The sequence below is a fragment of the Colletotrichum tamarilloi genome (genome assembly GCF_030869305.1).
Source record: "Colletotrichum tamarilloi strain Tom-12 chromosome Unknown Scaffold_10.1, whole genome shotgun sequence".
Taxonomy (NCBI): Eukaryota; Fungi; Ascomycota; class Sordariomycetes; order Glomerellales; family Glomerellaceae; genus Colletotrichum; species Colletotrichum tamarilloi.
Genome location: NW_026849393.1, coordinates 888009 through 910836, shown reverse-complemented (window position 1 = coordinate 910836; position 22828 = coordinate 888009). Strand labels below are relative to the sequence as shown.

At 54.0% G+C, this 22828-nt stretch overlaps 10 protein-coding genes across 10 annotated transcripts; 4 read left to right on the top strand and 6 right to left on the bottom strand.

Annotated features, from left to right (window-relative positions):
- Window positions 1–339: 339 nt before the first annotated feature.
- Window positions 340–1500, top strand: CTAM01_04454 (ribosomal L5P family protein; the record flags this gene model as incomplete). The annotated part of the gene is made up of 3 exons (XM_060520484.1): window positions 340–575; window positions 634–1333; window positions 1390–1500. The coding sequence occupies 3 exons, from the start codon at window positions 340–342 to the stop codon at window positions 1498–1500; spliced, it is 1047 nt and encodes a 348-aa protein (XP_060385129.1).
- A 313-nt stretch (window positions 1501–1813) lies between these two features.
- Window positions 1814–2476, bottom strand: CTAM01_04453 (nucleotide exchange factor Fes1; the record flags this gene model as incomplete). Its single annotated transcript, XM_060520483.1, has 1 exon — window positions 1814–2476. The coding sequence occupies one exon, from the start codon at window positions 2474–2476 to the stop codon at window positions 1814–1816; it is 663 nt and encodes a 220-aa protein (XP_060385128.1).
- Window positions 2477–3781: 1305 nt separating this feature from the next.
- Window positions 3782–4372, bottom strand: CTAM01_04452 (uncharacterized protein; the record flags this gene model as incomplete). The annotated part of the gene is made up of 2 exons (XM_060520482.1): window positions 3782–3870; window positions 4075–4372. The coding sequence occupies 2 exons, from the start codon at window positions 4370–4372 to the stop codon at window positions 3782–3784; spliced, it is 387 nt and encodes a 128-aa protein (XP_060385127.1).
- A 1300-nt stretch (window positions 4373–5672) lies between these two features.
- CTAM01_04451 (actin) lies at window positions 5673–7314 on the top strand (the record flags this gene model as incomplete). Its single annotated transcript, XM_060520481.1, has 6 exons — window positions 5673–5679; window positions 5832–5862; window positions 6011–6066; window positions 6165–6195; window positions 6257–7028; window positions 7084–7314. 6 exons carry the CDS (start codon window positions 5673–5675, stop codon window positions 7312–7314), a joined length of 1128 nt encoding a protein of 375 aa, XP_060385126.1.
- Window positions 7315–7763: 449 nt separating this feature from the next.
- CTAM01_04450 (RF-1 domain-containing protein) lies at window positions 7764–8605 on the bottom strand (the record flags this gene model as incomplete). Its single annotated transcript, XM_060520480.1, has 2 exons — window positions 7764–8144; window positions 8330–8605. 2 exons carry the CDS (start codon window positions 8603–8605, stop codon window positions 7764–7766), a joined length of 657 nt encoding a protein of 218 aa, XP_060385125.1.
- An 877-nt stretch (window positions 8606–9482) lies between these two features.
- On the top strand, window positions 9483–9966 carry CTAM01_04449 (uncharacterized protein; the record flags this gene model as incomplete). The annotated part of the gene is made up of 2 exons (XM_060520479.1): window positions 9483–9588; window positions 9713–9966. The coding sequence occupies 2 exons, from the start codon at window positions 9483–9485 to the stop codon at window positions 9964–9966; spliced, it is 360 nt and encodes a 119-aa protein (XP_060385124.1).
- A 474-nt stretch (window positions 9967–10440) lies between these two features.
- CTAM01_04448 (WD repeat domain-containing protein) lies at window positions 10441–13084 on the bottom strand (the record flags this gene model as incomplete). Its single annotated transcript, XM_060520478.1, has 3 exons — window positions 10441–10591; window positions 10658–12894; window positions 12953–13084. The coding sequence occupies 3 exons, from the start codon at window positions 13082–13084 to the stop codon at window positions 10441–10443; spliced, it is 2520 nt and encodes an 839-aa protein (XP_060385123.1).
- A 555-nt stretch (window positions 13085–13639) lies between these two features.
- Window positions 13640–14411, top strand: CTAM01_04447 (ubiquitin-like modifier 1; the record flags this gene model as incomplete). The annotated part of the gene is made up of 3 exons (XM_060520477.1): window positions 13640–13695; window positions 13918–14082; window positions 14294–14411. The coding sequence occupies 3 exons, from the start codon at window positions 13640–13642 to the stop codon at window positions 14409–14411; spliced, it is 339 nt and encodes a 112-aa protein (XP_060385122.1).
- Window positions 14412–17601: 3190 nt separating this feature from the next.
- Window positions 17602–18603, bottom strand: CTAM01_04446 (DJ-1/PfpI family protein; the record flags this gene model as incomplete). Its single annotated transcript, XM_060520476.1, has 3 exons — window positions 17602–18078; window positions 18217–18464; window positions 18555–18603. 3 exons carry the CDS (start codon window positions 18601–18603, stop codon window positions 17602–17604), a joined length of 774 nt encoding a protein of 257 aa, XP_060385121.1.
- Window positions 18604–19485: 882 nt separating this feature from the next.
- On the bottom strand, window positions 19486–21491 carry CTAM01_04445 (pyoverdine/dityrosine biosynthesis protein; the record flags this gene model as incomplete). Its single annotated transcript, XM_060520475.1, has 4 exons — window positions 19486–20008; window positions 20077–20144; window positions 20222–20661; window positions 20738–21491. The coding sequence occupies 4 exons, from the start codon at window positions 21489–21491 to the stop codon at window positions 19486–19488; spliced, it is 1785 nt and encodes a 594-aa protein (XP_060385120.1).
- Window positions 21492–22828: the final 1337 nt, after the last annotated feature.

The window sequence follows — 22828 nt, the reverse complement described above, 5'->3', positions numbered from 1 at the left end:
CCGCGGACGGCGGCCTGGTTCCTGATGACGACAGTGCAACGACCACAAACTGAGCTTGAAGGCCCGAAAGTCCGGAGGCTGCTGGTCACGTTCGCTCCGACGGCCCCCGAGTGACATTCCCATGTCACTCCGCATCCAGTCGCCTGGAGATCCAGGCTTTAAAGATGCAGAAAGATCAAGCCACACGTTATTCCCAGAACTGAGCTGGAAGATCCACTTTAAAAATCGCATCAGCCACAAGTGGCACGGGCCGAACTGAGCATTTCGAGATTGAAATTTCGAGCATCGCGACTTACCCTTACAGACGTGTCAGGTTGCGTCAGAGTTGAACGACTAGCCATGGCCACTCTACGGGAAAGCTCCCGATTAACTCGGTTCGTCTGCAGGCAGCGCTCGCCATGGCAATTGACCCCTCTTGTCGCCCGGCGATGCGAATCTACCGCTGCCGCTGAGGCTCAGTTCCCTGATCTTGAGACCTCGTCCCTGGCTGCTCCTGGTCCTGACGATGCTGCCATTCAAGCTTTCAACACGGCGAAGCGCTTGGCTGACAGACCGCAGCAGCTTCCCGGAAACAGGTGCGCATGGAAGCTCACATTACAGCGTGAAGCGGAATGCTAATAGATGAGGCGACAGATACCAGTACCATCCCCCTAAGTACGACAGAGGTCCTCTTCACCCGATTCAATCACCGCCCTCCACCGATCCCACGGCCCGCGACTTCGTTCCTGGGCCTTTCAACCTCCCCAGACTGCGCCAGACGTACGATACGACCATCGCTGCTGACCTGCTCACGATGACCTACCTTCACAAGCCCCCAGGTACACCAGACCCCCCGGTACGGGAGCGTTTAAGGGCATGGGACGACTCCTCGCCGTACAACAAGAACCGTCCTCTCCGCGGACCCAGAGGTGGAAGCAAGCTCGACGTGTTGGAGAAGAACATTGACTGCCGGTCCGTCCCCGAAATCTTGGCCGTATCGCTGCACACCTTCATCCCCTCGGCCGCCAAGGCGCCGGGAACGCTCCAGGTCGCTCGTTCGGTCATCCAGTCCATCAGCGGCAACGTCCCCGAGGTCACCAAGACCAAGAACAACGTTATCCAATGGAAGATCCGCGAGGGCGACAAGACCGGTGTCAAGACGACCATGCACGGTCCACAGGCGTACGAGTTCGTTGACAAGCTGATCAACCTCGTCCTGCCCAAGATCAAGGACTGGCCCGGTGTCAATGCGACCACTGGTGACGGAAACGGTGGTATTGGTATCGGTCTGAGGCCCGACGACCTGGTCTGGTTTCCCGAGCTTCAGATCAACTACGACATGTACCCTGCCAAGGTGAGATATTCCGTCTGCCTATGACTTGTGACCACGTTGCTGACGAGTCTCTGCAGCTCCTACCAGGTTGCCATATTTTTATCCACACAAGCGCAACCTCGAACCGTCAGGCCAGGCTTCTGATGCAAGCTCTTGGTCTTCCTTTCTACGGAAAGTTCAAGGATTAAAGAAGGGGGAACATTGCTGGGAAGGGGTATCCCGTTTTGTACGATATCAACACATTTAGAAAGCCTGTATATGAATGTACCAACAGATACGGTCACTCTTGCGATGTATTCTGTGCAATAATTGTGTGATCATGTTCTTGGTTCATCTGATGCGATAATGATCGTCTAATACCATAATGCCATGTTCCTTTGGGTCGTCGTCCCGTACGTCAAAAGAGCCCTCATGCCGATCCACCCGCCGAAACGCCGTCCATGCAAGTTAACCATACCAAATCCACCCCATACCCATTCCTTTCTCGCATTTCCTTTTTGTCTATGCCGTGATCTTGGCCTTGAGCGCATTCATAATCTCGTCAATGTCATCCATGTTCTCAGCGTCAACCTTGCCGTTACGCAGGCCCTTCTTCTGCAGTTCGTCCGTGAGAACGTCCGCGCCGGGTTGGTAGTTCCGCACGGCAGAGCTGAGCGCGTAGACGGCCTTCCTCCTCACAGCCTCCTCCTCGCCGTCCTTGGTCGCGAGCGCCACGAGGGGCGGAATGCCGCCCACGGCGAGCAGGCGCTCCTGGCTGGGCAGGTTATTCTGGACGGCGGTGCCGACGCACCAGGCGGCCATGCGGCGCAGCTCGTGGGCCTCGTGCTCGAGGCAGGAGAGCAGCGGGGTCCAGAGGCCGAGGTTGGCGATGTTGTTTGCGTTGTCGAGGTTCTCGATGAGTTGCTCGAAATTGTCAAAGGCGATGAGCTTGTTGTCGAGTGTGATTTCCGGGTCCGGGGAGGTGATTGCCTCCATGGAGAGCTTCATGAGCTCGGCGTCGCTGGGGCCGTTGCCGAAGAGGGCTGCGATGGCCTCGGGGTTGAGGGTGCTGGCGGGCGCTCTTACGGCGGTGGCATCGGCGGGTGCTGAGGTGCCGTTCTCGCCGCTGGTTTCTTGGTTTTCGATACTCCATTTGAGGAGCTCGTTGAGGTGCTTGTCACCCATGATGGATAGTTTGCGGTGAGTTTTTGGAGGTGTAGTTGTTTGGAGTGGTCTCTTTAAATAATGAAACCTTGTGACGACTCACCAAACTTGCTGCAAGTTTTAATGAGAAATCTGAAAAGTGTGTATTGTGTTGATGTGTAGAGTTTGTTTGCTATCAACTTCCAGTCTGTCACTCACTCTCACTTGAACTCTCATCAACATCAAAAAGTTCTCCATTATCAAGAGCCACTTCCCGCTCTGACTGGCTGCTTCTGATTTGCTACCCTTTTCTGGAACCTTCAAGAAGCTTGCCAGCAATCGAAAGCGGACTAGCGTCGATCTCACGTGAGGAGCCCTGATCAAAGCCAGCTCAATGCGTCGTTTATGCAGCTCGAGTCTTTTGAAACTTGGGCAGACAGATTTGTGGCCAGCGAATCTCTTACAGCCCAACAATGGGATCATGCAATGGGCTGAGTTGGCAATTCATCTGCCAGTCAAACATTGGATACCCTCCCGGACTCTGGATCCGGGAGTCTTGGGCTCGTCGAGGGAATGGTCGAAGGCAGTCTCCTACTGTAGTGAGGTGGCTGGTAAAAAGACGTGAACCAAAAAAAAGTTCCAACTGCCCCACCATGAAGTGAGTTGCCCCTCATTGCCGCTTTAACTTAAGGTGGCCATGGACAGAGCTTCCTCGAGGTACCCAAGCTATGGTAGGTATTGCGACGCTGAGCTGAGCAACCTTCCGGCGATGAAGTCACTGGAGCACACGAGACCTGGCAACTCGAATTTGCTGTATCCAGCTTTGGATAACCCCAGGCTTCTCAGCCATGCATCCTTCCATTATCTGAAAGCCTTTCTGGTCGTTCATGTCGATATTGCATGGCTCGCTTGACAGGATGCAGCAATCAGGCATAGCGTCCCCGCCACAGATGACAGGTTACAGCTTCCGCCGTATTCTCCTATCCGATCTATGCTAAAAGGACCCGATCAACGGAGACGCCGCCCGGCAACCCGGAGCTCCCAGCTCAGCCACACTGGAAACGTAGCACGGCGTGTAGTTGTCGCCCGCGCTGTTTCTTGTTGGGCTTCCCACACAAAGCTCGAAACACAATTTATGGACACAGCACGCATCGGCAGGTACTTGTCGAAGACGAGAGCGAGCCCGTGAACGAGATTCCAGCCCAGAGCATGTATGCGAGATGCGATATGCGAGGCTGGCATCCGAGAATCCCATGCCAACTAACCCCCTAGGACCCCGGGCTCTCGTTCCCGCAAGAGGCGTCCATACGCGGGTACGTAATTTGAACCACCAGAGCCGCGACCCCATCAAGCCGTGTCCATGAGAGTACGGCCCTTGCAGGAGCCAGGAGGCAGCTTGGTAGGCCCGTCGTTCGGTGGTGTCGGCTTCGGGGTGCCTGGAGCCTGGAAGTACCTGCCAAATTGCCTGGTCCGTCTGCTGCGCTTCCGTGCCCGTTCATCGCCGCCTTTGCTTCCGCCGGCCCGACGTGCTACCTATGTATGCTATGCAGACGACGGGAAGGAGGCAGGTGATGGTGCTGTGAACCAAAATAGATTGCCTATGCCTGCTTGGCACCTTTGTCCGTGTCTTTGTTACTTACGGAACAAGATGACGTACGACTCGTTGACGAATGGACGAGCAATAGGACGGCTGGCATGTGGTTCGCTGGCGCAAATCCGCCCGCCGCCATCGAGCATGAACCAGGCGGCCGCGGCGGGAATCTTGTTGAGAGTCTCACGTGGGCGTCGAGGAGCGGCCCTCCGTTCCACAGTCCATGAGGAGATGGGATGGATTCGCGATACTGTGTCCGCTACCTGCCGTGCTGCAACGCTGTCCTCCTTGCCCAACTGCTCTCCAGGGCGAGATGATCTCGGCCAGGCTGGCTTCCATGATCCCATGTTCTTGGCCTGGGTTAACCTTGTATTCTCATTAGACCGTAGCGTGGGTGCAGGTGGTGGATGTGGGGATGCCCTTGAAGATAATAGAGGCGTCACAGTCGGAGTGAGAAAGGCGCACTGTCAGGCCTGTAGCTTGGCTTGATTGGTCCGTGGTCGAGACCGTGGAGAGCTGAAGGGTATTAGGTGAGCATCTCTCACCGTCGGTTTTAAGCTGCCTGAAGAGCAGATGGTGAGTGACGGATAGGCTGACGAATGCTATTTGCTTCAATACTCACTGCCTGATTGTTCGAAGTGATAGATAAGGCACGGAGACTGACGGGCTTTTTGTTGGTATGATTGTTTGCTGTATTGAATACAACAAGAAACGACTGAGGAACAATTCGTTCGGATACGATACCTGCTCCGAGAATTCAGTAAAAGTGCACTTATCCGAGCATCGACGGGATATTTGCATTGCCCACCAACATCAAGACCAAATTGAAGGTACGACCCCCAATTCGACTTTAGCCACCGGAATCAGCGGTCCAGGCCGGAGAAAGGAAGACAATACGGATACTCAGAGGGTCGCGCATCTCGTCTGCAATATCAGAGGTTCCTCTTTGCCTTCGCACCCCAGTATCACCAAAAAAAGGGTGAGTGAGTGAGTGAGTGAGTGAGTGAAAGTGTGTTCCCTCCCGTACCCCACCACACTACTTTGCCAGTCCTGCGCAGTTAGCCCCCCCGAGCAGCAAAGGAGCAAAAGCACGGGCCATCCCCGAAGAGGACGGGGGACGGGGAGAAAGAGGCGAGAGAGAACGCGCAGCCTCCCCTTCCCACCTTTCCCATTCCTTTGTTAAAGCGGCAACTCAATCCCTCGGGGGGCGCTGCCACTTTCTGCCACCTGTTCCACGCTCTTGCCCAGCCCACTGCCCACCTCACCACGCCCATTTGCTCACCCACAAGTCGGGTTAGGTCTCCAGCTGCTTTCTGACATCGAAACCTGGCCCGCCAGACAAATCGCAGCAGCCAACGAAACACCGAGGAGCCAAAGCCAGCGCTCACCGCACACTGTGCCTGCCATTCCCACTCTTCTCCTTCTTCCCCCCTCCTCCACCCAAAATCGACTACCTCTCATCTTCCCGTAACCTTTCCCACTTTCGACCTCACCACCCAACGACGCCCTCTCCCAAGTTCTTTGCCATCCGCTCAGGACTTTTGCCAGTTCCATCTCGCTCCTACGATTCCGGAATCGAGTGAGCTGTCTTCGTTCTCATCCATCTTTCTTCTATTTTTCCAGTCCTCACCCACATCCTAATTCAAAATGGAAGGTACGTGACGCCATCTCCGTCTCTGCCAGCAATTCACTCCCTGCTCCACGACGCCTATGCCGCCTCACATCCCCTGGCCTCATCGGAGTCGCGATGCTCTAGTCCATCAATATCCGTCCTTCTGCTTCACTTGCTAACATATATCTCTGCAGAGGAGGTCGCCGCCCTCGTTATCGACAATGGGTAAGCTTCCCCGCCGTCTCACCGACCATTCCGCCTCCTGGGCCCAAGAAGGGATCTGGCCAATCGTCATCCCTCGCGATAGCCCATTGGCATATGACCCATCGATACAATATATCCTACAATGAGTTTGGTTCTGACTTGTTCCCAGTTCGGGTATGTGCAAGGCCGGTTTCGCCGGCGACGATGCGCCCAGAGCTGTCTTCCGTAAGTTCCCCCTCATCCGCAGACCGCAATCTTCTCCGTCAGGGGTATACGATTTCGGTCACCCATACCCGAGATTGTTGATTCTAACTGTTCACTAGCCTCCATTGTCGGTCGCCCCCGTCACCATGGGTAGGTCTATCTCTTGCTGCAGCAATGCCATCTCCTGCGCTGCGACCTAACATGTGCACAGTATCATGATCGGTATGGGTCAGAAGGACTCCTACGTCGGTGATGAGGCACAGTCTAAGCGTGGTATCCTGACGCTCCGCTACCCCATCGAGCACGGTGTCGTCACCAACTGGGATGACATGGAGAAGATTTGGCACCACACCTTCTACAACGAGCTCCGTGTCGCCCCCGAGGAGCACCCCGTCCTGTTGACTGAGGCCCCCATCAACCCCAAGTCCAACAGAGAGAAGATGACCCAGATCGTCTTCGAGACCTTCAACGCCCCCGCGTTCTACGTCTCTATCCAGGCCGTCCTGTCTCTGTACGCCTCCGGTCGTACCACTGGTATCGTCCTCGACTCCGGTGATGGTGTCACCCACGTTGTCCCCATTTACGAGGGTTTCGCTCTTCCCCAGGCCATTGCCCGTGTCGACATGGCCGGTCGTGACTTGACCGACTACCTCATGAAGATTCTCGCTGAGCGCGGTTACTCCTTCTCCACCACTGCCGAGCGTGAAATCGTTCGTGACATCAAGGAGAAGCTCTGCTACGTCGCCCTCGACTTCGAGCAGGAGCTCCAGACCGCTTCCCAGTCCTCCAGCTTGGAGAAGTCCTACGAGCTTCCCGACGGTCAGGTCATCACCATCGGCAACGAGCGTTTCCGTGCCCCTGAGGCTCTGTTCGCTCCTTCCGTCCTTGGTCTTGAGTCCGGCGGCATCCACGTCACCGTCTTCAACTCCATCATGAAGTCTGATGTCGATGTCCGTAAGGACCTGTACGGCAACATTGTCATGGTATGGTTTCTACGGCAGTTCCAGTATCTAGCTCCAGTAACTAACGATTTTACAGTCTGGTGGTACCACCATGTACCCTGGTCTCTCCGACCGTATGCAGAAGGAGATCACTTCCCTTGCTCCTTCTTCCATGAAGGTCAAGATCATCGCTCCCCCCGAGCGCAAGTACTCCGTCTGGATCGGTGGTTCCATCTTGGCTTCCCTGTCTACCTTCCAGCAGATGTGGATCTCCAAGCAGGAGTACGACGAGAGCGGTCCCTCCATTGTCCACCGCAAGTGCTTCTAAGGTATGTCGACGGCGCAGCGAAACTACAGCATGCGGCAAGAGCTGATGATAATGTAGCGTCTTACTTCCCGAATCACATTCTCGCCCTTCCGAAAACACATCGATTCCAAAGAGGCAACGACCGGTGCAAGGTCTCCACGGCGTTGCATATACCGCAGTCAGGTCCTATATTGGCGAAAAGTTGTTGACATGGTCAAGAAGTTTGGGTCGACCCTTCTCCAGAAAGATTTGGTCCTTGTTTTGTAGCAGGGTGCGCGTGGGCGCGTATAGGGGCGGATACGCCTGCAACTGAGGTCGATCATACAATACACTTTGCTTACTGTTCCCGAGTTTCGCACGCTCGCTTTTTTAGTGATGTTATAATTTCACGAGAATGCTTTAGCCAGGAGTAGAAATGGACTGATCTATTGATACATATTTTGCTCTGTGCAAGGAAGTAATGTTTGATGTTACGGGTTTTTACTTTGTACAATGGAACTAGGATCAGCCGTATGGGAGGTCTTTACTTCCTCAGAGCTTGGGTCGCCGTTCGTCTCGTCTTGAACAGCTTCTTCGCTAGCTCCGTCTTCGCTCGCCTCACTATTTGCTTTTTCCTCTCCAAGCTGACGGTACTTTCTCTTGCTCTTCTTGGATGCACTGGCGGCCTTTTTGCGCTTCACATCGCCGACAATGGCGGAACGACTCTGGTCGCCATTCTGCAGGTTATCAATCTTTTCGGCCAAGATTTCGCGGGCAATCTTTCGATTCTGGGAGCGGGATCTGGTGGCTTGGGACTTGACGACTATGCCAGTGGGTATGTGTTTGAGCTGCACGGCCGAGCTCGTCTTGTTCTGTAGGAAAGGTGGGGTGGTCAGTACAAGAAGACCATGACGGGAAGCAAGCTCCTAGTCAGTCATGCGGTCTAAATCGAGTCGCATCAGGCTCGAGTGTCGGCCGCATTGAATTGCATTGGTTGGTAGAAAAGGACAAGCGAAAGGCCCAAGGTACGACTCGGGTCAGTGGGTTCTACACGTACAATCTTCTGACCACCCGGCCCGCTGCCTTTGAGGTAAGATTCCTCGATGTCGGAGTCTGGAGGGGGCTTGGGCCGAGGTGGCATCTGGTGCCTCTTTAGCGACGCGGAGGGGGATGTGGTGAAGAGGGCGACGAGGGGCAATGGTAGTGACGGCAGCGGCGGGAGCAGCAGCGCCGGCCTCGCCGCCGTGGGAGGGCCTCGGCGCATAAAGGCATTGGCGTTGGATGCGCCCGCCTGAAGGGGGAGACGGGTTAGAAGGGGTAGAGGGGGAGGCATCGCGCGCGCCGGGCCATTGTCCGTGGGTTGCGGCGTGATGGAGTGACGGTTCGAGGTGAGGCTTGCTGGTGAGGTTTCGTAGGTTCGAGGTTCGTTGCTTCACGGCGCGCGTGGTGGGCCGGGCAGTTCTCCAGCATTGGGCCCGGTTCGGATGTGGAGTGTTAGCAGCCGGCGGACGGCTGGAGGCCGAACGGGAGGTGCATGACGATTAGCCCAGGTGCCCAGGTGTCGAGATCAGAGAAGTTGTGCTGAACTGCTGGTTCGGAGGATTTGGGGAGGTGAGGCGGCCAATGAGAGGTTGAGTTTACTCAGTCTTTACTGGAGGGCGACCTGTAAATTAATCCCCCCACTTTTACTTTGCTGGCATTGTGGAACCCAACTCTTCTCTCCTTTCCCCGTCAGTGCTTCCCCTGCGGATCTGTCGGGTACAGCTTTTTGGCGGTGGTGCTTTGCTCAGTCACTGTTGGGTGTTTTGTCGCGTGGGCGGGCCACCAATTTCACTGATAAGATTCCCTCACCCCCCGTCCCGCGCAAACCCCGTCCTCGGACGATATCCTTAGAGTTCGCCTTTTCTGATCCCGCAAACTTCCCTTCGATTCCTCTCGCCGCAAAAGACGGATTCTACAGAGGTTGTTCGGCATTCTGTACGACAGACGTCAACACGACATTTTATGAACGAATTGGCAGAGTAGACCTTTTAATCCTTGCCACGACTTCGAGAAATCGCCTACCTCCTTTTTTTAACCCGTGACCGCCGCCGCCGCGACTTTCAACCTCCGTCAAACACCGCGAGAACCGAGCGAGCGAAGACTCCTCCTCTCAATCTCAGAAAAGATCTTGGAGCATTTATCTGAGAACGTACGAGAAAAACAACAAAATGTCGGCCCTCCAGTCCTTCAGCAAGTGGCTGCACCTGAAGCAGTACCAGATCGAGGTCACCTTCAGCGTGTACATCTTCACGCCCCTGGAAAAGTTCATCTTCTGTACGTTTCTTCTACCCTCGCTCTTCATCTCTGAACCTATTCGCGACGACAAACAACTGCCGCCATCTCTCCTCTCGCAGAAACCAGAAAGATCCGTCCGGCTAACAAACCCCCCTTCTTGCAGACACCGTCCTCTTCCTCCTCAGCAGCTTGACTATCATCGCCACCGTCCTCTACCTGCCTCAGCACATCGCCTTCCTCATGAGCCGCGCCTGGTTCTACATGCACGGCGACCCGATCGACGCCGTCGTCGACACCGTGGTAGATGCTGTCGAGTTCACAAAGGCCGCCGTCGAGAGCGTGCTGATGGCCGAGAAGACAGGTACGACTGCGGCCGCGCTGGCTCAGCAGACTGTCGAGCTCGTCAAGGAGTTGTAAAGACTCCCTTCACTTCATGAAGGAGGGGCTTGTGCATCCCTTGCCCTGCAGGCAAGTCGGCAACTTTCTATGACATGAAAACGATGCATGCCGAATGAACGAATGGGAGGAGAGTCAGAGAACGAACGAGGGAGTGGGACAGGAGGATCTTAATGGCGAGACATGGACGACCGGACCGCCTGATGAAGAGCTCGAAGGGCGTGTCGCATGTTGAGCGCGGAAAATGTCGTTTATTCGCTTCTGATGCGGGCGTTTCATTGGGGGTTTCTTTTTAATATGAACCAAGTGCATTCAGTTCAGGTTCGGATACGAAAAGGCATATACATATACATACTATAAACTCGCATCACATGCGGCGACGCGTGTCTTTTAATTCATATCCATTCATACATGCATAGGACTCGGATCTCAAACGTCTTATAGGTGTCTACTAGGGTATCAACGAGTGCTTTCAAAACGTAGACTTCATTTCATTCATTCGTTGGACCTGGACGGCGCGCCTAATCCTGTGAAGCTGTATACGCGCAGGGAGCTATCTTCACCTGCGATGCCCAACTCGTCTGTGCTGCTATCGCTCTTTGATGGTCGCCATGCGAGTTGGGAAACGGGTTTCGGGAGGCATAGGCTTTGAGGTGAGAGGTCAGCTACCGTGTTCAAGTTACACTAAACAGAGTTACGAGGGGAAACTTACCTCGACGCAAGCTGGAGTGTGCCGACCGGCTGGAAAGTGTCAGGGGCCAGCGTGCAAAGAGAGATCTTGCCAGACTCGGTGCCGACGGCAAGGACAAGCTCACCACCGGCACCCCGTCTGCCGAGGAAGTCGACGGCCGTGACGGGCCCGTCAAAGGCAATACTCGAAGCCAAGGTGAACTCTATTTTGCTGACGCCTTGCTCATCCTTTGCGGCCTCTTTGCCAACCCAGACCTTGGCGTTCTTGTCGCGTCCTGCCGTAGCAAACACCCTACTGCTATTACCATCACTCCGCGACAGAGGCGCCCACGCGGCGTCGAGAATCATGCGCGTGTGGCCCTTGGGGTTCGCCTGGAGGAGGGAATACTGCTGCCCATCGCTCCCGCGCTCGAAGACGGCCCACTGCCGGTCTCTGCCCACGCTCAGGAGGAAATGGTCGTCTGGGGAGAACCGCAGCCTCGTGACGGTCAGGGTGTGCGCCGCCAGCGGTGGCCTGACCTCGGTCCAGCGCTCCGTCTCAAAGACGCGGATGACGGCATGGTTGAGAGAGCTCGCCTTGCAGGCGCTGGCGATGAGCTTGCCGTCGTGGCTGGCGGCTAGGCAGGAGATTTCGTAGCCGTGGCCGTAGAGCTTCTCCGTCTCCGGCCAGAGAGTATGCCGCGAAAGGGACTCTTCAAAGGGCGGGTGGTCAATGTCGAGCATGGACTTGCGGACGACAGTGGCCGGGTCAACGGCTTCGCGGTCGTACTGGTCGTCGGCTTGTACTTCCTGGTCGTCGTCGACGGCGTCAATAGCCTTGTTGGAAAGGCCTAGCACGGGCATATTGGCGCCGTCTGGCATGGATTCCGTGGGTGCGCCGCTTTCGATTCCGCCGAGGGTCTGCAGCATCTTGGCGACGGTGCGTGGCTCGCTGAAGACACGCATGAGCTTCTCGTCTGCGCCTGAGACGAACTGAGAGGCGCCCAAAGTGTCGATGCAGTTGAGGTCGTAGCCGTGGATCTGGGGACGGGACATCTCATGCCACGAGCGGGCGCCAGTCACGGCATCACCGCGCTTCCAACGGGCGTGGAGACGTGTTGTCTGATCCGAACTCGTGGACACGAGGTAGTCCCCTTCGCGGGACCATGCGATGCCCGTGACGGTTCTGGTGTGGCCGCTGACGGCGATGGCGTTCCTCCACTGGTCGCGCTCGTTGTCGTAGACCCAGCGACGCCAGCTGCCCGTCCGGCCCAGGCAGACGACGGACTCGCCGTCGGGTGCCCAGAGACCTGTCCAAAAGCCGCCGATGCTTCCCGTCGCCGTCGTCGCGCCCTTCTCTCTGCTGATCTCGCCTAGCCTGACCATGCTGACCCAGATACCGGAGGTGCTGTCGGCCTCCCACATGGCGAGGGAATTGTCTGCGGAAGTGGAGAGTAGCTGGAGCTTGCCTTCGCGGCTAGTGAACCACTTTGCGCTGTAGATCCAGTCTTCGTGGCCGAGAAGAAGGGCCTCGAAGGTAATGGAGAAGTCCTTGCCGGCGGATTGAAGCCGGTGTGCCTTATTTGAGGGGGACTTGCCCGGCAGATAGGCACCGCTTAAGGGATCTGAGCCTTCCGCAGCGAGTGATGGCAACTCCTTGCCCAAGTGCAGACGCCAGAGTCTGACGTACTTGTCTTGACTTGCCGAAGCGAGGAGCAGGTCACTATTCGCCTCTGTCTTCTCCCACGTGAACTCCAGGGATCGTATCCAGCCTTCGTGACCTGATAGGGTAGCCTGGAGCTTGAAGTCGGCGGTCTCATCGTCAGCAGCGGCGACGAATATTTGCACAAACGTTTTTGTTCCTGCTGCGGCCAAGACAAACACATCTTTGGCCTCGTCGAGTGCTGTGAGAGCCAAGCATAGGGGGAAGTACTTGGGGGCGGTTTTGATAGTCTGGCGCAGCTGTAATTGGCTGCCGTCAAGCTTCCAGATCTTGATGGTTGCGTCGGCAGCCCCTGAAGCCAGAAGAACCTGCTTATGGGTCCCCTTGGACCGCAGGATGGCGATGCAGTTCACGGGCGCCGAATGATTGTGGACCGTCTGAATGCACTCTCCTTGGTTCGTCTTTGAGTCCACTGCCCAGACCTTGAGTGTTTGGTCATCTGAGCCACTGATGAGGAGCCTGCGATCTTCACCGTCCACTTGGGGCAGAAATTTGACTGCTTTGACAACCTCCTTGTGCCCACTTAGGAGAGTCGTGATACCCTCTGCACTTCTTGACTGATTCATGAATCGTCAGCATCAATCCATCAAGCAGCGGACTGGGGAAAGGGCTTACAGACGGCGCCCACAAGGCAATGTTGCAGTCAGCGCCAAAGGCAAGAAGACCACATGGGCTCCAGTCGGCGACCGCAGTCTGCCTGTTGGCTCCTGTTGACAGATACTCTATTGAGGGCTGTGTGCCAGCCATATTGTCTCTTTCTCTTCGTCTTCTTCGTCGTCGCTTGGAGATGCTGCGTCGAGGAGTGACTCTGAGGGTTGACAAAATGCGGCGATGTGATTGGCTCACGGGTCACAAGTCAAGAGGTGAAGTTGAAAATTTCTTAGTGGAGGCGGGGCATCTCTCTCGGGGGGCGCCTGTTTGCCTGCCCGCCTTACAGCGCTTGAGCCGCCGCACCGTTGGCTCCACAGGTATCCGGTAAGGCTTGCGCTCCCCATCGGAGCCCCTAGCCCGACTGCCTGATCCGTGGGCTCAGTGCCTTCCCCTCCCCCCGAACACTAGACAGTGTACCTAAGGTATGGAAGATACCCCGTGCCTTACAGACGCCTGACGTGCCATCCATCCTTCCTTTCATTGCATCTTTCTCACTCTTGTCCGTGCCGTGCCGCGATTCAATCTGACAAGCAAACAAACTTTATTACCATTACATCTCACATTCTTCATCTATTCTCCGACGTCTCGCAGCTGCCGGCACTTTGGGTATCGTGGGAGATTTGTAGTACCAAGCCTCGCAAAAGAAAAGAAATGGCCGCAGAAGCTGCAGATGCGGGGGAGAAGATCGCCGTCGTCGTTGAGTTCTCGTGAGTCTCTATTCTCCGCTCACCTCTCTGTACTCCCATCTCTCTTCTATTCCATCCTGTGGCTCAAGCAAGGTGTTTCTTCTGGACCGGTACCGTCTCCCGGACTCTGGCCTGAGACCTTTCCACGCAGGCTGACGGGGTCGATCCGAGCATGATTTCATTTGTATCTTGCATAGATCATTCAGGTACGAATGCATAACTGACGTGGTACCTGGTGGGCAGCGGCGGCCTGGAGATGCTCTTCTCTGATCAGCGGCGTCACGCTCTCTCCATCCCGGCGGTGAACAAGGACGGCAAGCCCGCAACTATTGCCTTTCTCATCAACTATCTCTGCGAGAACACGATGAAGGACTCCAGAAAGGAGCTTTTCGTCCTAGATGGTCATCTGTACGTCTTAGAGTCGCATCACCCACGCGCCGTCCCCATCCTTGGGCATATCTTCATTTCGGCCTCGCCTGGCTCTCTGTTTCTCTTATTCTCACCCCAATATTGCCTGTCCTATGCAAGCCGTATATCGCCACTCTGCAGTCTTTCTCAAAATCTGCGATGAACGTGCAGAGTAGCTATATTGGATGCAACGCTAATGAGGTCTCTCTAGTCGCCCTGGCATCCTTGCCCTCATCAATGACGCAGACTGGGAGCTCGAAGGAGAGGAGGCGTACGAAGTCCAAAACGGTGACAATATCCTCTTCGTCTCGACGCTTCATGGAGGTTAGATGGAGAGGGGGGCGTGGGTGACCTTTTTTCGCTGGCCAATGACTTCTCCTTTCAACATGAGGGGCCCTGCAAGTGTTGCGGCCGTATCTCTGGGTCCCTGGAACTAGCAGTATGCATCCTTCCACTCTCAAGCCTGCTGCCTTTCCCCCGGGGTGCGGCACCGATAGAACGACGTTGAAACTCAGACGCCCTCCCCCCTCTCGCTTCGTGCAGCCGCATTGCATCGCATCGCATCGCCTCGACTAGTCTGCGGCCGTAGCCGTTGACCCGGCGCCTCTTCTCCCCCCCGGCCCCGGCGCAGCGGGGAGATGCAACTCGTGCTTCCGCCGTTGGTCTTATTACACTACTACAACTACACCACAACCCTATGGATACATCCTTCGCCTTGCGCGCCGTCGACGCAATGAAACGTCCCGGGAGATATTCACCCCTGGCCCCCGCTGCCCTGCAACTGCCACCACCTTGCTTGCCGCATGTCTCGTGGCCGCATCGTGGCGGCAGCTCTTCACCCCTCGTGTTCCCCTTGCACCTTGGCTTGACTCCCCCGGTCGCCCCGAGTTGCCTTCGCCATCATCTAATCTCTCCTAGTGAATAACGGTATGCAACGTCGATGATGACACGCCTAGCGGGATGAGCCTCCGGGAAGCCTGTCAAAGTCGCATGCCCTGCCGCGCGCCACCCTGAACTATCACGAAAGACGAATAGCGCAACTCCGGCAAGATTAGGAAGTCTGTTGGCGCTACGCAGGGCGAATGTCGATGGTCGGGGCGGTCAAGGGTTTGCGTCCAATTATTCATTAGCTTTGCGGCCGAGAAGATGGAGGATTGGACTGGATCAGCGGGTTCCATATCTGTACATCGACGCTGCTGCACCGTAACGGGCAACGGAAATGTGCCACAATGCACCTCTAAACGAGGCCTTCACCAGGAAGCTTCTGTTGAGCCGCCAGCCACAAGCCCAGCTCGCTTGCTCGCAGCGAGGGGCGCAAGACTACCGGCCCCTCCCTCCTCCGGACCCTTCCCCCGGCGTGCGGGCACTTGAAGACGGAGGCGGTGAAGAAAGAAGGGGTCCGTCACGGTGATCCGATGGTGTGCATTTGCAGCTGTGATGATGCGGCCCGGCAAACCCTTCCCCTCGCTCTCTCTGTTTGGGGAAATTTGATATGCTGCGCACGTACATTTGTGCTCTGCGCTGCACGTCTTCGGCTTCCCACTGGGCTGCAGGAAAAAGCAAATGGGGACAGTTGCGTCCCGCGCGTGCGATCCTAATGGCCCAGATCCGCTCTCCACCCTCTCTCTCACACACACTCTTCCTCTCGTCTATGTATGTACGTATGGATACCAAATAATTATGAAGGGGACCAGACAGGGAAGAAAATTAAAACACACAGGCTCCATATGTTCTCGAAGGAATCAAGGAACTCACGCCCCTTCTGGAAATACGCACGTAGCTGTAAGACCCCCACACACATGGCAGACACTTCTCGTAACTTTTGCTAGAAATGGACGAATACCCTCTTTTCCTTAATTCCTTGGAGATGTCTCTGAATTCCCAAATGTCCAAGACTTCCAACATTGCTACCGTCGTACCTGTGGAGAATCCCCTACCTACATTAACGCAACGGCACGAGGGCCGGTTCATAACGTTCTTCTACTAAGCATGTCGGGATATAAGCTATGCCCTGTTCAAGCTCAGGTGAGAATGGCGCTAGAGACACGACCTTTGTGGAACGTAGGAATGGGGTGAGCGGAACGTAAATAGTAATACAACTGAGACTAGCTTGCTTCACGCCTTGCAGGAGTTGGGACCTTCTGCGGTTGCAGTTCACTATTTACCAAGACTGGTGCTGCTGTTGGGTCGCCTCTCGCCTGTCGGCCCTTCGCAGGCGGCTGTTCCAGATCCTGCTGGCGGTTTCTGTGCAATGCTACTCGTACCATGACGAATAATGTAACAGCAGGATGTGGAACCTTTTCTAAGACTTGAGAGTAAGGAACACTATGGCAAAGGAAATACGTTTGAATATCATGCGGAGAGTTGTTTGAGGGTCAGACATGGGGGGAGATATGAGTCGTCCGGCACGTGCTGATTTCTCACGTTACACAAATGGACCTGGCTGTTCGGCAGTCGTTTGTTTACTTACTTTGATGTTTGATGGAGGGATGAGTGATGTGGGAAAATTCGCATGTAGAGGCGCCCACGTGAGTGTTTGATGCGAATAGGACAGATGGTAGACGAAACAATTTGAAGTTCTCGTTACATTGTTGATAGAAGGCGTTGTTTTTTGAAACACTGTTCGAGGACTTTGTTGATTATGAGTTGGACTTTTCACAAAGCTAGGCTGCAATTTGTAATCCCAGAGGCATAGGGTATCATGTTTTCTATCGCAAGCCGTTTATTTGTTGTGAAGACTTGCATCTGTATGTAATTTCCTGGAGAGAAACTCAGCTAGAACTCTACTACTGGTTTCTTGTTGCTTGGTTGCAGAGGCTGAGTTCGAGCAGGAAACAGGTGACAAGTTGAGCACTAGATTCTGGCCGGCAATAATTGTATACCCTTTAGTAAATCACTGCAAGCTTTTCTTGAGTATAGTTTGCTTGAGGGAAGTATTTACTGTGTGGCAGATAATAAAAGTCTTTGAACTAGAGCAATCCAAACACTACCATTATGGTTATTAACTAGCCTAAAGATTGATTGTGGAATTCTCTTTAATAGTTGATACTAAGTGTCAAATCTCACTGTACAGCGCCTAATCAACATTGGAAAATCATTCTGGGAGTATAGTTGCTCACTAGACTGCGAGATCGAAGAGTCTATAAGCCTAACACTCGATATTTTGGTGTCTAGGGCCATGTAAAGTTAGTAGTATTGAATTACAAAGACTAACAAAGCTTTCCTTGGATCTAGTAGAGAACTTATTTACATAACATATCAACTGCATAATCCCAGTCAGAGAACATGAGATAGAGAATTTTTCTTATCTAAGAAAAAATCACTTTCTATATTGGTTCTTGGCCATTTCTATTTGAATATCCTCTTCATGAGTTGCTGGTCTCACCGTTCATATCAGAAGTTGTAGCTAATTACTAAGTCACATTACTAGAGTCTAACTACATTCTCTTGATAATCACCTTCCCGACACAAAGATTCCCAGCGCCTCATGAATAAGAAGAAACCGATTCCCAGTTCATCTCATGCCGAACCCGTGACATTGAACTTCTCAGCAAACGGATCCCAACTCGCATCCGCATGCCTCTCATACTCCATCAAATCAGCAATCGACGCCGCCTCCTCCCCGCCATACACCTCTTCGATAAAAGCCAGCGTCGCGTCGATGCCCGCAGACACACCCGACGAAGTCCACACGTTGCCGTCGACGACCCACCGCGCTTTCGCCACCCACTCTGTCCGCGGCCCGTGGACGACGGTGCTCGCCCACGAGGCCTTGTTCGTCGTCGCGCGGCGGCCGTCGAGCACGCCGGCGCGGGCTACGACGGAGGCGCCGGTGCAGATGGAGATGAGGTAGCGCAGGCTCGGGTAGGTCGTCTTGATGTAGGAGATCGTGGCGTTGAGGTTGGGCGAGCGCGTCCAGAGGCCGCCGGGGACCATGAGGACTTCAACGTCCTTTGGTACTGTTGCGTATGTGTGCGTTGGAAGGATTTGGGGGAACTGTGCGTCCAGCGGAGGTCGTTCGCGTCAGCATTGGGCGGCCAAAACCTCGGTACGGAAGCTGATGCTCCGTCGGAAGAGGGGAACCGCTACTTCGACCCCGGAAATAACAGAAAGAACCAGGGGGTCGTCACTTACGAAACTCGAGTTTTTGGCGTTCATGGCAGCGGAAACGGGCTCGACGGTGACAGGGTCCATTGTCTCGGAGATGAGATATAAGTTCATTTGGTGGTTCTTGGCCAGTAATCCGAGGGCGTCAAGGGGTCCAAAGACGTCGAGCATCTCAAAGGCCCGGTTGATGATCATGCCAAAGTTTCTCGGCAGGGCTTTTGGCGTGGATGTAGGAGATGATGATGTCGCGCTGGTCGTCGAAGGGCGAGGGATGCCTTTTTAGGGACATTGTCAGTACGAGGGCCATGTAAATTAATCCACCGAGGATTCATAATCCGAACTGCAGTGAAGAGGGAACCACTTACACTCCCTGACCTCAGAAGAGGTCCGAGTTCCATTTTGTGCTGCGGCCATTGTGATGAGATAGATCAGTAAGAGCCCAATCACGGAGATGGAGCGGCGAGGTGAAACATGGGAGAGGAGCATCCTGACGAAGGGACCTGATGATGTATAATCACCAAACGAATCAACATCAACATAGGGAACTAACAATGTTTCTCTTTGCGACCCAGGGACATTTCTACCGGGGAAGAGCAAGCTTATATCGCGACGCGCGCTGGGACGTCCTCCCATGCTTACACGCCTTTCCGTGGCACAGGGAAGGGGGGGGCCCTAACTTCATCTTCCGAGACCTCACCCCTAATACTTCATCGAAATGTTTCCGGGAACAAAATCCGTAGATGAGGGGCGTTGTTGGCAGTTTGCCCTAAATGCGCGTCTTTCATCCCGTCCGTCATCAGTGAGCCGGGGTTAGGGTATGACCATGATGTTGTGCAACTATCTGATTGGCGAAATGTTTTCCAGAAAGGTTGCTCGCTGATGTTTCCAATAGATCAATTCGTTAAATCTCTAAGGCGGCACATCTAGATCCGCTGCTAGTAAGGATCGAATGTTTTCTGAGTGTTTGCTCAGAGAGGGATGCAGCTTGAACCTCTTGGCGCGCTCTTTTGAGAACATTACCGGATTGGGTAATTTGCTCAAGACCCTTGAAACTTTTGTGAAGTACAGTGACTTTAACGACCTAGAACTGGATCCAGGAACAAGGAATAAGTATAGAAACATGAGCAAGTATTGTTCCAAGTATGATTGATTGAAGATTAGACGTTTTCGTTTGAAGGCAAAACATAAAAGCGCTCTAAAGAGAACCCCGCCTGATACAACACCCCAGTTTCCCATTTGTCCAATTCACATGCTCCAAGTTGTAGGTACTCCATTATCTTTATTCATACCCCAATTTCAAACAAACGTCTCCACAAAGCGGTGATAGAAAATCATACCTAGCCAGCCGATGACTGGAAACGCAGCCAGCCTCCGAATCCAGTCGAACCGTCTCTTACCCTTTGCAGCAACCCTAGGTCTCTGAGTTGGGGCCGGTGCAGGGGTAACGATAGGTTTCTGGGCAACGGCCACGGGCGCCACGACAACTTCTTCCTGTTCCTTCAACGTTTTCTCCGCGTCACTTTCCATAGAAGCTGCAGGGCCACTTTTCTTCGGCCGGAGGACGAAGCAGGGCGCATTCTTGGTAGAGACTTCACTGGTCACGGCGCCCAAGCTGACTGCCTGGCGCGGTACACTGGCCTTGGTTACGAGGAGATAAGGGCTGCCCTCCACCTCGACGACGCAGTTGTGCCACGGCGTCGGGATATGCAGCAGGTCACGGGAGGTCATTGGCGTACCGTCCGGTGAGAGGCCCTCGACGGCGCGGACGACGGCGGGGTCGAAGAGTTGAATCCCAAATTTGGGACCGGCGTTGTTGTGACTATTAGATTGAGAATCATTAGACTCGAGCACGAAGGCGCAAAGAGAAATGTTTGGAGTAGAACATACGCATGAATAGAGAGACGGACGTGATTAGGAAGAAGCAACTCAACTAGGTTAGAGTATGCTTGGTTTCTCTGTTTCATATAGTCAGCGATCTGAGACAAAAGGGGAAGCACAACGTAATATCATTGGTGCAGCAACTTAAGCTTACCATAATCATCTCAAACGCTACCTTGGGTGACAACTTCTTCCTCTGACTTCGCGTCATGCCCAGGGTGAAAGGGTGAAGCTCGAGGTCCTCCAGCATGAACCTCGAGAACCCACGATAAAGAGCTAGGATGGCCGGATTTTGCGACTTGATCTTGGCTCGCACCGCAGACTCTTGGGGCTGGCAGCCAGCCATGAGGATCCGTCTGCAGAGCTCTGCCTCTAACGTCAGCTTCGTCTCGACGTGGTGCTCTATGCTGGGGATGTTGAGATCCTGCGACAGCGACGGGAGCTTGTGCTGCGACTTTGACTCGTTGAGTTCAAACAGGTCGACGAGCGACTTGAAGCCGATTCTGTCAGTGTTGCCTCTGCTGATGCCGACTGCGCGGTTCATCTCCTTCAACTGCTCGCCGTACACATCGACATCTTCATCGTCGACTCCGACTAAGTGGGAGATGTCAGATTATATAGATCGTAGAATTGCTTTTTCGTCACCTCCCATTTCTTTTGTTGGACTTACTGCAATCGCTAAAGACGTGACCGTCACTGATAATCCACATCTTGGCACCGGGCTCGTACACCCTCTCAATAGCCTCTACAAACTCGTGAAGCCGCTCCAGAGCGAGCTGCTCCCCGCGGTCAGGGGCTTTTCCGAGGACCTTGTTGGTATTTGACGATTTACACGGGAACGCAGGAAGACAGAGCTCGATTCTGGCATGCTGCGAGGTGAAGTGTCGAACACGCTCCGTGAAATACGCTTTGCCGCTCGCTTCCCACTGGTCGTCCTTGCCCTGATACCTGAGAAAGCTATCAAACAGGCTGACGATCTCGGATGTGGCGTCCATTTGGGAGGCCGCAGAAACCCCACAACTCATATGCTCATGGTCGCGGATGGCAAAGTCGGCTTGGTCTAAGAGCAATTGCACGAAAAAGTCATCAAACTGTGCGCTGGCTACGTTTTGTTGAGACGTAGCGACGGCGTCGATGATGAGGCCCGCCGTCGTGTGTGAACCGCTCCGTTGCATCTCATAGAGTTTCGAGCCTTGAAACGGCCCGTCGAGATTTGTGGACACGCCTTCGCTTGTTGTCGTTATCGTTTCTCTTGCCGTCTGAAACTTCTGGCTGTGGAGTTTGTGGCTGATGGACGACGTCCAATGCTGCTGCACGCAGGCTTTCTGCGGCCCGGTGCAGTACAGCAGCTGCCCTTGCCCGTCGTGGACGAAGGCGGCTTGGAACCGGTGAAAGATGGAAGTGCCGTCGTTTGAGAACTCCATTGTGAAAATAATAAAGAATCAAGAATATGAGTCGTTTGATGTTGGAATAGTGATTAGGGAACTATAGAGGATCTTGGTGATGTCGTGGCTTGTTGATTAGGTAGGGAACCTAGTGGTTTCTCGACGAGGGGGTTATTATAATACTAAACACAATAATGTGATCGAGGGACTCTAGGAAGCACCAATACTTCTAGAAGTCTTGATTTGGGGGCTTGGTTAATCCGATTGGACGCTGCTCTGGGTTCATGTGGTACGATTATGTTCTGATAGGTATGTTGCGTGAGAAAGGAGTCCTCCTCCACCTCGAGGAATATTGAGGTGGGCTGTGAAATGTGTCCGCCGTACGACCAAGACAGACCCAAGAGGAAAACGAGGCGTTGGTATGCGTTTGTGCCGCTTCAACGCAGGTGGGATTACTGTCAGCTCAACACAGGAAAGAACAAAAATAAGACAGATGTTGCTGGCTGTAGATACACAAGGAAGCCCCGATGGTTGCCGAAGGAAGGAAGAGGGTTTAGCAAGAAGTTCTTCAGCAGAAGGAGGTGGCAGGACAGGGGATGATGCCTTCAGTTAGTCTAATCCACAGGTAGGTTGCATATATGGGATCACCGAAGAATCCTGAATCAAGGCTTTGCCCGACTTGGGAGAAATGCGTGAGAAGGAACTAAGATCGTTGTACATGTACAAAGTGCAGCAGCAGGACTGGGGCCAATGCTTGGTAGAAGAGAAGGAGCTATCCGCAGTTTGGGTCTTGGGGGCATGAACAAGATGCCTGTAGCGGGCGGCATGCGGATGAACCGAGGGAACGTAGCTTTTTCCTTGGTTTCTCCTTTTTGGGGCCCTTGGTGCTATTTTTTCTTACTCGCATTCGTCCCTTTGCTGAGAAAGACCGAGTTCCTAAGGTTAACACAAGATATCCAGGTCTTGTGTCCCCACCGAGCTGTGACCAGGGGGTCGTTCAGGCCCATTGTTCTCTGTACAGGTACGAATACGCTGCTTGGGGTGCATACTACTTACTTCGTACACAAGGAAGGCCATCTGATGATGGAACTCCATGGTCAGCCACTCGAGAAGCAAGCAAGGATTCAAGTGTCCATGGAAAGTGGGGGTACGACGGGGCGTTTGCCAGCATCGTTCAACGACCGTTGTCGTTGGTCGAGAGTCGAGAGGAGAGGCCCAGTCTAGATGTTGGAAAAGACGTGTCTCCAAGAGCAATGAACAAAAAACCGCTGTTCGGCACATACCAAGAATAAGTCAAGGCTTCTGATCCGAAGGAACGAACACGACTAATCAAATCCCATTAACATCACGCCATTAAGATCACCTTGGGGCCAAGG